General features: G+C 48.2%; 1 protein-coding gene across 4 annotated transcripts in view; it reads left to right on the plus strand.

Annotated features, from left to right (window-relative positions):
• kcnq1.1 (potassium voltage-gated channel, KQT-like subfamily, member 1.1) overlaps window positions 1–12,397 on the plus strand; it is a 63,452-nt gene that overhangs the window by 45,174 nt on the left and 5,881 nt on the right. For 3 of the 4 annotated variants that reach the window (XM_031812741.1, XM_031812738.1, XM_031812740.1), the window contains one exon: window positions 2,050–2,125. In XM_031812741.1, the coding sequence (XP_031668601.1) occupies window positions 2,050–2,125 (76 nt within the window). Of the gene's footprint in view, window positions 1–2,049; window positions 2,126–3,787; window positions 3,859–12,397 lie in introns of all 4 variants that reach the window. The other variant, XR_004206724.1, reaches the window with a different exon arrangement.

Genomic DNA, 12,397 nt, shown 5'->3' on the forward strand with positions numbered 1-12,397 from the left:
CTGTACCTTTATAGTACCAATAGGTGCCCTTCTTTGTGAGGCATTGGAAAATCTCCCTGGTCCTTTTTGTTGAATCTGTGTTTGAAATTCACTGCTCGACTGAGGGACTTTACAGATACTTGTTTGTGTGGTGTACAGAGATGAGGTAGTCATTCCAAAATATATTATGATTGCACACAGAGTGAGTCCGTGCAACTTATTATGTGACTTGTTAAGAAACTGTTTTACTCCTGAACGTATTCAGGCTTGTCATGACAAAAGGGCTGAATACTTATTGCCTCAAGACTTTTCATCTTTTCATTTTTAATTCATTTGTAAACAAAAATAGAAAAACACAATTCCACTCTGACATTATGGGGTATTGTGTAGGCCAGTGCACTTTGACATTATGGGGTATTGTGTGTAGGCCAGTGCACTCTGACATTATGGGGTATTGTGTGTAGGCCATTGCACTTTGACATTATGGGGTATTGTGTGTAGGCCAGTGCACTTTGACATTATGGGGTATTGTGTGTAGGCCAGTGCACTTTGACATTATGGGGTATTGTGTGTAGGCCATTGCACTTTGACATTATGGGGTATTGTGTGTAGGCCATTGCACTTTGACATTATGGGGTATTGTGTAGGCCAGTGCACTTTGACATTATGGGGTATTGTGTGTAGGCCAGTGCACTTTGACATTATGGGGTATTGTGTGTAGGCCAGTGCACTTTGACATTATGGGGTATTGTGTGTAGGCCAGTGCACTTTGACATTATGGGGTATTGTGTGTAGGCCAGTGCACTCTGACATTATGGGGTATTGTGTGTAGGCCAGTGCACTTTGACATTATGGGGTATTGTGTGTAGGCCAGTGCACTTTGACATTATGGGGTATTGTGTGTAGGCCAGTGCACTCTGACATTATGGGGTATTGTGTGTAGGCCAGTGCACTTTGACATTATGGGGTATTGTGTGTAGGCCAGTGCACTCTGACATTATGGGGTATTGTGTGTAGGCCAGTGCACTTTGACATTATGGGGTATTGTGTAGGCCAGTGCACTCTGACATTATGGGGTATTGTGTAGGCCAGTGCACTCTGACATTATGGGGTATTGTGTAGGCCAGTGCACTCTGACATTATGGGGTATTGTGTAGGCCAGTGCACTCTGACATTATGGGGTATTGTGTAGGCCAGTGCACTCTGACATTATGGGGTATTGTGTAGGCCAGTGCACTCTGACATTATGGGGTATTGTGTAGGCCAGTGCACTCTGACATTATGGGGTATTGTGTAGGCCAGTGCACTCTGACATTATGGGGTATTGTGTAGGCCAGTGCACTCTGACATTATGGGGTATTGTGTAGGCCAGTGCACTCTGACATTATGGGGTATTGTGTGTAGGCCAGTGCACTTTGACATTATGGGGTATTGTGTGTAGGCCAGTGCACTCTGACATTATGGGGTATTGTGTGTAGGCCAGTGCACTCTGACATTATGGGGTATTGTGTGTAGGCCAGTGCACTCTGACATTATGGGGTATTGTGTGTAGGCCAGTGCACTTTGACATTATGGGGTATTGTGTGTAGGCCAGTGCACTTTGACATTATGGGGTATTGTGTGTAGGCCAGTGCACTCTGACATTATGGGGTATTGTGTGTAGGCCAGTGCACTCTGACATTATGGGGTATTGTGTGTAGGCCAGTGCACTTTGACATTATGGGGTATTGTGTGTAGGCCAGTGCACTTTGACATTATGGGGTATTGTGTGTAGGCCAGTGCACTTTGACATTATGGGGTATTGTGTGTAGGCCAGTGCACTTTGACATTATGGGGTATTGTGTGTAGGCCAGTGCACTTTGACATTATGGGGTATTGTGTGTAGGCCAGTGCACTTTGACATTATGGGGTATTGTGTGTAGGCCAGTGACACAGTTTTTATTATTATTATTATTTTTAAATAAATGTTAAATTCAGACTATAACACAACTAAATGTGGAAAAAGTAAAGGAGTGTGAATACATTTTGATTACTATAAAAAAATCCCTCATAGCCATCTCCCTCACACAGGCTGCAGGGGAGTCACAGAGCAGCTATCCACGTGATCCTACGGATGCGCTATTTTGTCGCTAAGAAGAGATTCCAGGTGGGTACGTTGTTTGTAGGAGTGTTTTTGACCAGCGGAACGACCCACTATATTGACAGATACCTACATTCTGGTATAGGCTACCACACCTGGGTTCAAATACCAGTTCAGGTATTTTCATTACTTTTCAAAACAAGTATTCAGATATTAAAAACAAACAAAAAACAAGTAGTTGAAAATTGAAATGTATTTGTAAATAGACTTGGAAAGTATAAAACAAATACTGAAAATCACTGACTCGATGCATTTAACCCATGCATTTAACCCATGCACTGACTCAATGCATTTAACCCATGCACTGACTCAATGCATTTAACCCATGCACTGACTCAATGCATTTAACCCATGCACTGACTCAATGCATTTAACCCATGCACTGACTCAATGCATTTAACACATGCATTTAACACATGCATTTAACCCATGCATTTAACACATGCATTTAACCCATGCATTTAACACATGCATTTAACACATGCACTGACTCGAATGCATTTAACCCATGCATTTAACCCATGCACTGACTCGAATGCATTTAACCCATGCATTTAACCCATGCATTTAACCCATGCATTTAACCCATGCATTTAACCCATGCACTGACTCGAATGCATTTAACCCATGCATTTAACCCATGCATTTAGCCCATGCATTTAGCCCATGCATTTAACCCATGCATTTAACCCATGCACTGACTCGAATGCATTTAACCCATGCATTTAAACCATGCACTGACTCGAATGCATTTAACCCATGCATTTATCCCCCATGCATTTAACCCCCATGCATTTAACCCATGCATTTAACCCATGCATTTAACCCATGCATTTAACCCATGCACTGACTCAAATGCATTTAACCCATGCATTTAACCCATGCATTTACCCCATGCATTTACCCCATGCACTGACTCGAATGCATTTAACCCATGCATTTAACCCCCATGCATTTAACCCCCATGCATTTAACCCATGCATTTAACCCATGCATTTAACCCATGCACTGACTCGAATGCATTTAACCCATGCATTTAACCCATGCATTTAACCCCCATGCATTTAACCCCCATGCATTTAACCCCCATGCATTTGAAACATTTGAAAGTACTTTCACATACATTTTGGTCTACATTTTTTAAATTATTTTTATTTTTACAAATAACCATTCAAATCCTCAAATAAAAGTACTTGTTTTGGGCTGTTTATTTGAAAATACTCAAATACACAGAAAAAAGTATTTAAATAAATACTCAAATGCACATGTATTTGCACCCAGGTCTGCTGCTATTTCAGCTCTTTCCTCCTTCCCTCTCTACCCTAACACCATTACAATCCACTCCATACATTCACACGTCCCCCCTTCTCCCCCCCCCTCTTCCCTCCTCTCTCGCCCCCCCTTCTTCCCTCCTCTCTCGCCCCCCCCCCCCCCCTCTCCCCCTCTCCCCCCCCCCCCCCCCCTTCCCTCCTCTCTCGCCCCCCCATCCTGGTTCTTTCTGGTTGCCCTCAGCAGCCAACACACAGCATATCCTGTTTTATCAGCAGGCTGTTAGCCGCAGACTAGCGCTAGATAGTGTTTGGGACAATGATGTCACGCTGATGACTGTTTACCCGCCTCTTAACGGGTCTGCTTGTCCTCACTTCGGTGTGACTGTTTGCCTTCCAGACAGGCTGCCTTGATCAAGTCACACCGGGACTCCAGGACAAACAGGCAGCTTCACACTGCTGTCTGAGCAGGTGTTGTGGAGCTCAGCCTAAAACTAACATAGTCAATCAATGAAGAGGCTCTTCCCTCAGGCTGAAAAGCAGGACAGCGGACATCACTCAAGTTTTGGGTTTGCCTTTGAGTCTGTGTGTGTCTGGGTTCTCAGTAGTGTGTGTGGGGGATGGGAGGGTGGCGGTGAGGAGGATTTGGACTTGGTTTTTGGATTGTAGTGTTATTATGGTTGTGTGTATGGGCTTAGTGTTTGAGTGATCCGGCTGTCTTTAGGGTTCTAGAATACTCTGTAGTGTGTTTTCCAGGGTTTTAGTTGAAGAGACTGGTGATGTGTGTGTGTGTGTGTGTGTGTGTGTGTGTGTGTGTGTGTGTGTGTGTGTGTGTGTGTGTGTGTGTGTGTGTGTGTGTGTGTGTGTGTGTGTGTGTGTGTGTGTGTGTGTGTGTGTGTGTGTGTGTGTGTGTGTGTGTGTGTGTGTGTGTGTGTGTAGAATGTCTTTATGTTTGGTGTGAAGTAGGTGTGTTTGATCTGGTGACATATCTTTGGAACACCATCTACTGTGAGGCTGTGTTGAAGTACAGTAGCGTCTGAGTCCATGTCAGTCGAGGCCTGAGTTCAGCTGAGGTAGCTACTCTCCTGGCTACAGGCCCACGGCTCTACCCTGTTAGCACACTGCACGGCACGCACAGAGAAACTGACTCTACAGTCAAACACACCTAGTGGCTCATGAAGGATAGATACTGGACATCAGTGGTGGAAAAAGTACCTGTTATACTTGAGTAAAAGTAAAGATACCTTAATAGAAAATGAGTGAAGTAAAAGTCACCCAGTAAAATTTTACTTATGTATAAGTCTAAACGTATTTGGTTAAAATTATACTTAAGTATCCAAAGTACATATCTGTGCTAAAACATACTAAAGTATAACAAGTAAAAGTATAAATCATTCCAAATTCCTTATATTAAGCAAACCAGATTACACCATTTTCTTGTTTTTTATTTATTTATGGAAAGCCAGGGGTTCACACCAACATTCAGACATAATTTACAAACAAAGCATTTGTGTTTAGTGAGTCCGCCAGATCAGAGGCAGTAGGGATGCCAAGGGATGTTCTCTGTTTAGTGAGTCTGCCAGATCAGAGGCAGTAGGGATGCCCAGGGATGTTCTCTGTTTAGTGAGTCCGCCAGATCAGAGGCAGTAGGGATGCCCAGGGATGTTCTCTGTTTAGTGAGTCTGCCAGATCAGAGGCAGTAGGGATGACCAGGGATGTTCTCTGTTTAGTGAGTCTGCCAGATCAGAGGCAGTAGGGATGACCAGGGATGTTCTCTTGTTTAGTGAGTCCGCCAGATCAGAGGCAGTAGGGATGACCAGGGATGTTCTCTGTTTAGTGAGTCCACCAGATCAGAGGCAGTAGGGATGACCAGGGATGTTCTCTGTTTAGTGAGTCCACCAGATCAGAGACAGTAGGGATGACCAGGGATGTTCTCTGTTTAGGGAGTCCTCCAGATCAGAGACAGTAGGGATGCCCAGGGATGTTCTCTGTTTAGGGAGTCCTCCAGATCAGAGACAGTAGGGATGACCAGGGATGTTCTCTGTTTAGTGAGTCCTCCAGATCAGAGGCAGTAGGGATGACCAGGGATGTTCTCTGTTTAGTGAGTCCACCAGATCAGAGGCAGTAGGGATGACCAGGGATGTTCTCTGTTTAGTGAGTCCGCCAGACCAGAGGCAGTAGGGATGACCAGGGATGTTCTCTGTTTAGTGAGTCCACCAGACCAGAGGCAGTAGGGATGACCAGGGATGTTCTCTGTTTAGTGAGTCCACCAGACCAGAGGCAGTAGGGATGACCAGGGATGTTCTCTGTTTAGTGAGTCCACCAGATCAGAGGCAGTAGGGATGACCAGGGATGTTCTCTGTTTAGTGAGTCCACCAGATCAGAGACAGTAGGGATGACCAGGGATGTTCTCTGTTTAGTGAGTCCTCCAGATCAGAGGCAGTAGGGATGCCCAGGGATGTTCTCTGTTTAGTGAGTCCTCCAGATCAGAGGCAGTAGGGATGCCCAGGGATGTTCTCTGTTTAGTGAGTCCACCAGATCAGAGGCAGTAGGGATGCCCATGGATGTTCTCTGTTTAGTGAGTCCACCAGATCAGAGGCAGTAGGGATGCCCAGGGATGTTCACCTGTTTAGTGAGTCCACCAGATCAGAGGCAGTAGGGATGCCCATGGATGTTCTCTGTTTAGTGAGTCCACCAGATCAGAGGCAGTAGGGATGCCCAGGGATGTTCTCTGTTTAGTGAGTCCACCAGATCAGAGGCAGTAGGGATGCCCATGGATGTTCTCTGTTTAGTGAGTCCACCAGATCAGAGGCAGTAGGGATGCCCATGGATGTTCTCTGTTTAGTGAGTCCACCAGATCAGAGGCAGTAGGGATGCCCATGGATGTTCTCTGTTTAGTGAGTCCACCAGATCAGAGGCAGTAGGGATGCCCATGGATGTTCTCTGTTTAGTGAGTCCACCAGATCAGAGGCAGTAGGGATGCCCAGGGATGTTCTCTGTTTAGTGAGTCCACCAGATCAGAGGCAGTAGGGATGCCCATGGATGTTCTCTGTTTAGTGAGTCCACCAGATCAGAGGCAGTAGGGATGCCCAGGGATGTTCTCTGTTTAGTGAGTCCACCAGATCAGAGGCAGTAGGGATGCCCATGGATGTTCTCTGTTTAGTGAGTCCACCAGATCAGAGGCAGTAGGGATGCCCAGGGATGTTCTCTGTTTAGTGAGTCCTCCAGATCAGAGGCAGTAGGGATGCCCAGGGATGTTCTCTGTTTAGTGAGTCCACCAGATCAGAGGCAGTAGGGATGCCCATGGATGTTCTCTGTTTAGTGAGTCCACCAGATCAGAGGCAGTAGGGATGCCCAGGGATGTTCTCTGTTTAGTGAGTCCACCAGATCAGAGGCAGTAGGGATGCCCATGGATGTTCTCTGTTTAGTGAGTCCACCAGATCAGAGGCAGTAGGGATGCCCAGGGATGTTCTCTGTTTAGTGAGTCCTCCAGATCAGAGGCAGTAGGGATGCCCAGGGATGTTCTCTGTTTAGTGAGTCCACCAGATCAGAGGCAGTAGGGATGCCCATGGATGTTCTCTGTTTAGTGAGTCCACCAGATCAGAGGCAGTAGGGATGCCCAGGGATGTTCTCTGTTTAGTGAGTCCACCAGATCAGAGGCAGTAGGGATGCCCATGGATGTTCTCTGTTTAGTGAGTCCACCAGATCAGAGGCAGTAGGGATGCCCAGGGATGTTCTCTGTTTAGTGAGTCCACCAGATCAGAGGCAGTAGGGATGCCCATGGATGTTCTCTGTTTAGTGAGTCCACCAGATCAGAGGCAGTAGGGATGCCCATGGATGTTCTCTGTTTAGTGAGTCCACCAGATCAGAGGCAGTAGGGATGCCCAGGGATGTTCTCTGTTTAGTGAGTCCACCAGATCAGAGGCAGTAGGGATGCCCATGGATGTTCTCTGTTTAGTGAGTCCACCAGATCAGAGGCAGTAGGGATGCCCAGGGATGTTCTCTGTTTAGTGAGTCCACCAGATCAGAGGCAGTAGGGATGCCCATGGATGTTCTCTGTTTAGTGAGTCCACCAGATCAGAGGCAGTAGGGATGCCCAGGGATGTTCTCTGTTTAGTGAGTCCACCAGATCAGAGGCAGTAGGGATGCCCATGGATGTTCTCTGTTTAGTGAGTCCACCAGATCAGAGGCAGTAGGGATGCCCAGGGATGTTCTCTGTTTAGTGAGTCCACCAGATCAGAGGCAGTAGGGATGCCCATGGATGTTCTCTGTTTAGTGAGTCCACCAGATCAGAGGCAGTAGGGATGCCCATGGATGTTCTCTGTTTAGTGAGTCCACCAGATCAGAGGCAGTAGGGATGCCCATGGATGTTCTCTGTTTAGTGAGTCCACCAGATCAGAGGCAGTAGGGATGCCCAGGGATGTTCTCTGTTTAGTGAGTCCACCAGATCAGAGGCAGTAGGGATGCCCATGGATGTTCTCTGTTTAGTGAGTCCACCAGATCAGAGGCAGTAGGGATGACCAGGGATGTTCTCTGTTTAGTGAGTCCACCAGATCAGAGGCAGTAGGGATGCCCAGGGGTGTTCTCTGTTTAGTGAGTCCTCCAGATCAGAGGCAGTAGGGATGCCCAGGGATGTTCTCTGTTTAGTGAGTCCTCCAGATCAGAGGCAGTAGGGATGCCCAGGGATGTTCTCTGTTTAGTGAGTCCACCAGATCAGAGGCAGTAGGGATGACCAGGGATGTTCTCTGTTTAGTGAGTCCACCAGATCAGAGGCAGTAGGGATGCCCAGGGATGTTCTCTGTTTAGTGAGTCCACCAGATCAGATGCAGTAGGGATGCCCAGGGATGTTCTCTGTTTAGTGAGTCCACCAGATCAGAGGCAGTAGGGATGCCCAGGGATGTTCTCTGTTTAGTGAGTCCTCCAGATCAGAGGCAGTAGGGATGCCCAGGGATGTTCTCTGTTTAGTGAGTCCTCCAGATAAGAGGCAGTAGGGATGACCAGGGATGTTCTCTGTTTAGTGAGTCCACCAGATCAGAGGCAGTAGGGATGCCCAGGGATGTTCTCTGTTTAGTGAGTCCACCAGATCAGAGGCAGTAGGGATGCCCAGGGATGTTCTCTGTTTAGTGAGTCCACCAGATCAGAGGCAGTAGGGATGACCAGGGATGTTCTCTGTTTAGTGAGTCCACCAGATCAGAGGCAGTAGGGATGCCCAGGGATGTTCTCTGTTTAGTGAGTCCACCAGATCAGAGGCAGTAGGGATGACCAGGGATGTTCTCTGTTTAGTGAGTCCACCAGATCAGAGGCAGTAGGGATGACCAGGGATGTTCTCTGTTTAGTGAGTCCACCAGATCAGAGGCAGTAGGGATGACCAGGGATGTTCTCTGTTTAGTGAGTCCTCCAGATCAGAGGCAGTAGGGATTACCAGGGGTGTTCTCTGTTTAGTGAGTCCTCCAGATCAGAGGCAGTAGGGATGACCAGGGGTGTTCTCTGTTTAGTGAGTCCTCCAGATCAGAGGCAGTAGGGATGCCCAGGGATGTTCTCTGTTTAGTGAGTCCTCCAGATCAGAGGCAGTAGGGATGCCCAGGGATGTTCTCTGTTTAGTGAGTCCACCAGATCAGAGGCAGTAGGGATGCCCAGGGATGTTCTCTGTTTAGTGAGTCCACCAGATCAGAGGCAGTAGGGATGACCAGGGATGTTCTCTGTTTAGTGAGTCCACCAGATCAGAGGCAGTAGGGATGCCCAGGGATGTTCTCTGTTTAGTGAGTCCACCAGATCAGAGGCAGTAGGGATGACCAGGGATGTTCTCTGTTTAGTGAGTCCACCAGATCAGAGGCAGTAGGGATGACCAGGGATGTTCTCTGTTTAGTGAGTCCACCAGATCAGAGGCAGTAGGGATGACCAGGGATGTTCTCTGTTTAGTGAGTCCTCCAGATCAGAGGCAGTAGGGATGACCAGGGGTGTTCTCTGTTTAGTGAGTCCTCCAGATCAGAGGCAGTAGGGATGACCAGGGGTGTTCTCTGTTTAGTGAGTCCTCCAGATCAGAGGCAGTAGGGATGCCCAGGGATGTTCTCTGTTTAGTGAGTCCTCCAGATCAGAGGCAGTAGGGATGCCCAGGGATGTTCTCTGTTTAGTGAGTCCACCAGACCAGAGGTAGTAGGGATGACCAGGGATGTTCTCTGTTTAGTGAGTCCACCAGATCAGAGGTAGTAGGGATGACCAGGGATGTTCTCTGTTTAGTGAGTCCACCAGATCAGAGGCAGTAGGGATGACCAGGGATGTTCTCTGTTTAGTGAGTCCACCAGATCAGAGGCAGTAGGGATGCCCAGGGATGTTCTCTGTTTAGTGAGTCCACCAGATCAGAGGCAGTAGGGATGACCAGGGATGTTCTCTGTTTAGTGAGTCCACCAGATCAGAGGCAGTAGGGATGACCAGGGATGTTCTCTGTTTAGTGAGTCCACCAGATCAGAGGCAGTAGGGATGACCAGGGATGTTCTCTGTTTAGTGAGTCCTCCAGATCAGAGGCAGTAGGGATGACCAGGGGTGTTCTCTGTTTAGTGAGTCCTCCAGATCAGAGGCAGTAGGGATGACCAGGGGTGTTCTCTGTTTAGTGAGTCCTCCAGATCAGAGGCAGTAGGGATGCCCAGGGATGTTCTCTGTTTAGTGAGTCCTCCAGATCAGAGGCAGTAGGGATGCCCAGGGATGTTCTCTGTTTAGTGAGTCCACCAGATCAGAGGCAGTAGGGATGCCCAGGGATGTTCTCTGTTTAGTGAGTCCACCAGATCAGAGGCAGTAGGGATGACCATGGATGTTCTCTGTTTAGTGAGTCCACCAGATCAGAGGCAGTAGGGATGCCCAGGGATGTTCTCTGTTTAGTGAGTCCACCAGATCAGAGGCAGTAGGGATGACCAGGGATGTTCTCTGTTTAGTGAGTCCACCAGATCAGAGGCAGTAGGGATGACCAGGGATGTTCTCTGTTTAGTGAGTCCACCAGATCAGAGGCAGTAGGGATGACCAGGGATGTTCTCTGTTTAGTGAGTCCTCCAGATCAGAGGCAGTAGGGATGACCAGGGGTGTTCTCTGTTTAGTGAGTCCTCCAGATCAGAGGCAGTAGGGATGACCAGGGGTGTTCTCTGTTTAGTGAGTCCTCCAGATCAGAGGCAGTAGGGATGCCCAGGGATGTTCTCTGTTTAGTGAGTCCTCCAGATCAGAGGCAGTAGGGATGCCCAGGGATGTTCTCTGTTTAGTGAGTCCACCAGACCAGAGGTAGTAGGGATGACCAGGGATGTTCTCTGTTTAGTGAGTCCACCAGATCAGAGGTAGTAGGGATGACCAGGGATGTTCTCTGTTTAGTGAGTCCACCAGATCAGAGGCAGTAGGGATGACCAGGGATGTTCTCTGTTTAGTGAGTCCACCAGATCAGAGGCAGTAGGGATGACCAGGGGTGTTCTCTGTTTAGTGAGTCCTCCAGATCAGAGGCAGTAGGGATGACCAGGGATGTTCTCTGTTTAGTGAGTTCACCAGATCAGAGGCAGTAGGGATGACCAGGGATGTTCTCTGTTTAGTGAGTCCTCCAGATCAGAGGCAGTAGGGATGCCCAGGGATGTTCTCTGTTTAGTGAGTCCACCAGATCAGAGGCAGTAGGGATGACCAGGGATGTTCTCTGTTTAGTGAGTCCTCCAGATCAGAGGCAGTAGGGATAACCAGGGATGTTCTCTGTTTAGTGAGTCCACCAGATCAGAGGCAGTAGGGATGACCAGGGATGTTCTCTGTTTAGTGAGTCCACCAGATCAGAGGCAGTAGGGATGACCAGGGATGTTCTCTGTTTAGTGAGTCCACCAGATCAGAGGCAGTAGGGATGACCAGGGATGTTCTCCAGATCAGAGGCAGTAGGGATGACCAGGGATGTTCTCCAGATCAGAGGCAGTAGGGATGACCAGGGATGTTCTCCAGATCAGAGGCAGTAGGGATGACCAGGGATGTTCTCCAGATCAGAGGCAGTAGGGATGACCAGGGATGTTCTCCAGATCAGAGGCAGTAGGGATGACCAGGGATGTTCTCCAGATCAGAGGCAGTAGGGATGACCAGGGATGTTCTCCAGATCAGAGGCAGTAGGGATGACCAGGGATGTTCTCCAGATCAGAGGCAGTAGGGATGACCAGGGATGTTCTCCAGATCAGAGGCAGTAGGGATGACCAGGGATGTTCTCCAGATCAGAGGCAGTAGGGATGACCAGGGATGTTCTCCAGATCAGAGGCAGTAGGGATGACCAGGGATGTTCTCCAGATCAGAGGCAGTAGGGATGACCAGGGATGTTCTCCAGATCAGAGGCAGTAGGGATGACCAGGGATGTTCTCCAGATCAGAGGCAGTAGGGATGACCAGGGATGTTCTCCAGATCAGAGGCAGTAGGGATGACCAGGGATGTTCTCCAGATCAGAGGCAGTAGGGATGACCAGGGATGTTCTCCAGATCAGAGGCAGTAGGGATGACCAGGGATGTTCTCCAGATCAGAGGCAGTAGGGATGACCAGGGATGTTCTCTGTTTAGTGAGTCCGCCAGACCAGAGGCAGTAGGGATGACCAGGGATGTTCTCTTGATCAGAGGCAGTAGGGATGACCAGGGATGTTCTCTTGATCAGAGGCAGTAGGGATGACCAGGGATGTTCTCCAGATCAGAGGCAGTAGGGATGACCAGGGATGTTCTCTTGATCAGAGGCAGTAGGGATGACCAGGGATGTTCTCCAGATCAGAGGCAGTAGGGATGACCAGGGATGTTCTCTTGTTTAGTGCCTGAATTGGACTTTTCCTGTTCTGCAAAGCATTAAAAATACAATGAGTACTTTTGGGTGTCAAGGGAAATGTACTATACTTTCTTTAGGAATGTAGTGAAGTAAAAGTTGTCAAAAATATAAATAGCAAAATACAGATACCCCAAAAATGGACTTAAGTAGTACCTTAATGTATTTTTACTTAAGTACTTTACACAACTGCTGTACATCATGTCGGTTTCTG

Source organism: Oncorhynchus kisutch, unplaced genomic scaffold (genome assembly GCF_002021735.2).
Source record: "Oncorhynchus kisutch isolate 150728-3 unplaced genomic scaffold, Okis_V2 Okis03b-Okis08b_hom, whole genome shotgun sequence".
Classification (NCBI taxonomy): domain Eukaryota; kingdom Metazoa; phylum Chordata; class Actinopteri; order Salmoniformes; family Salmonidae; genus Oncorhynchus; species Oncorhynchus kisutch.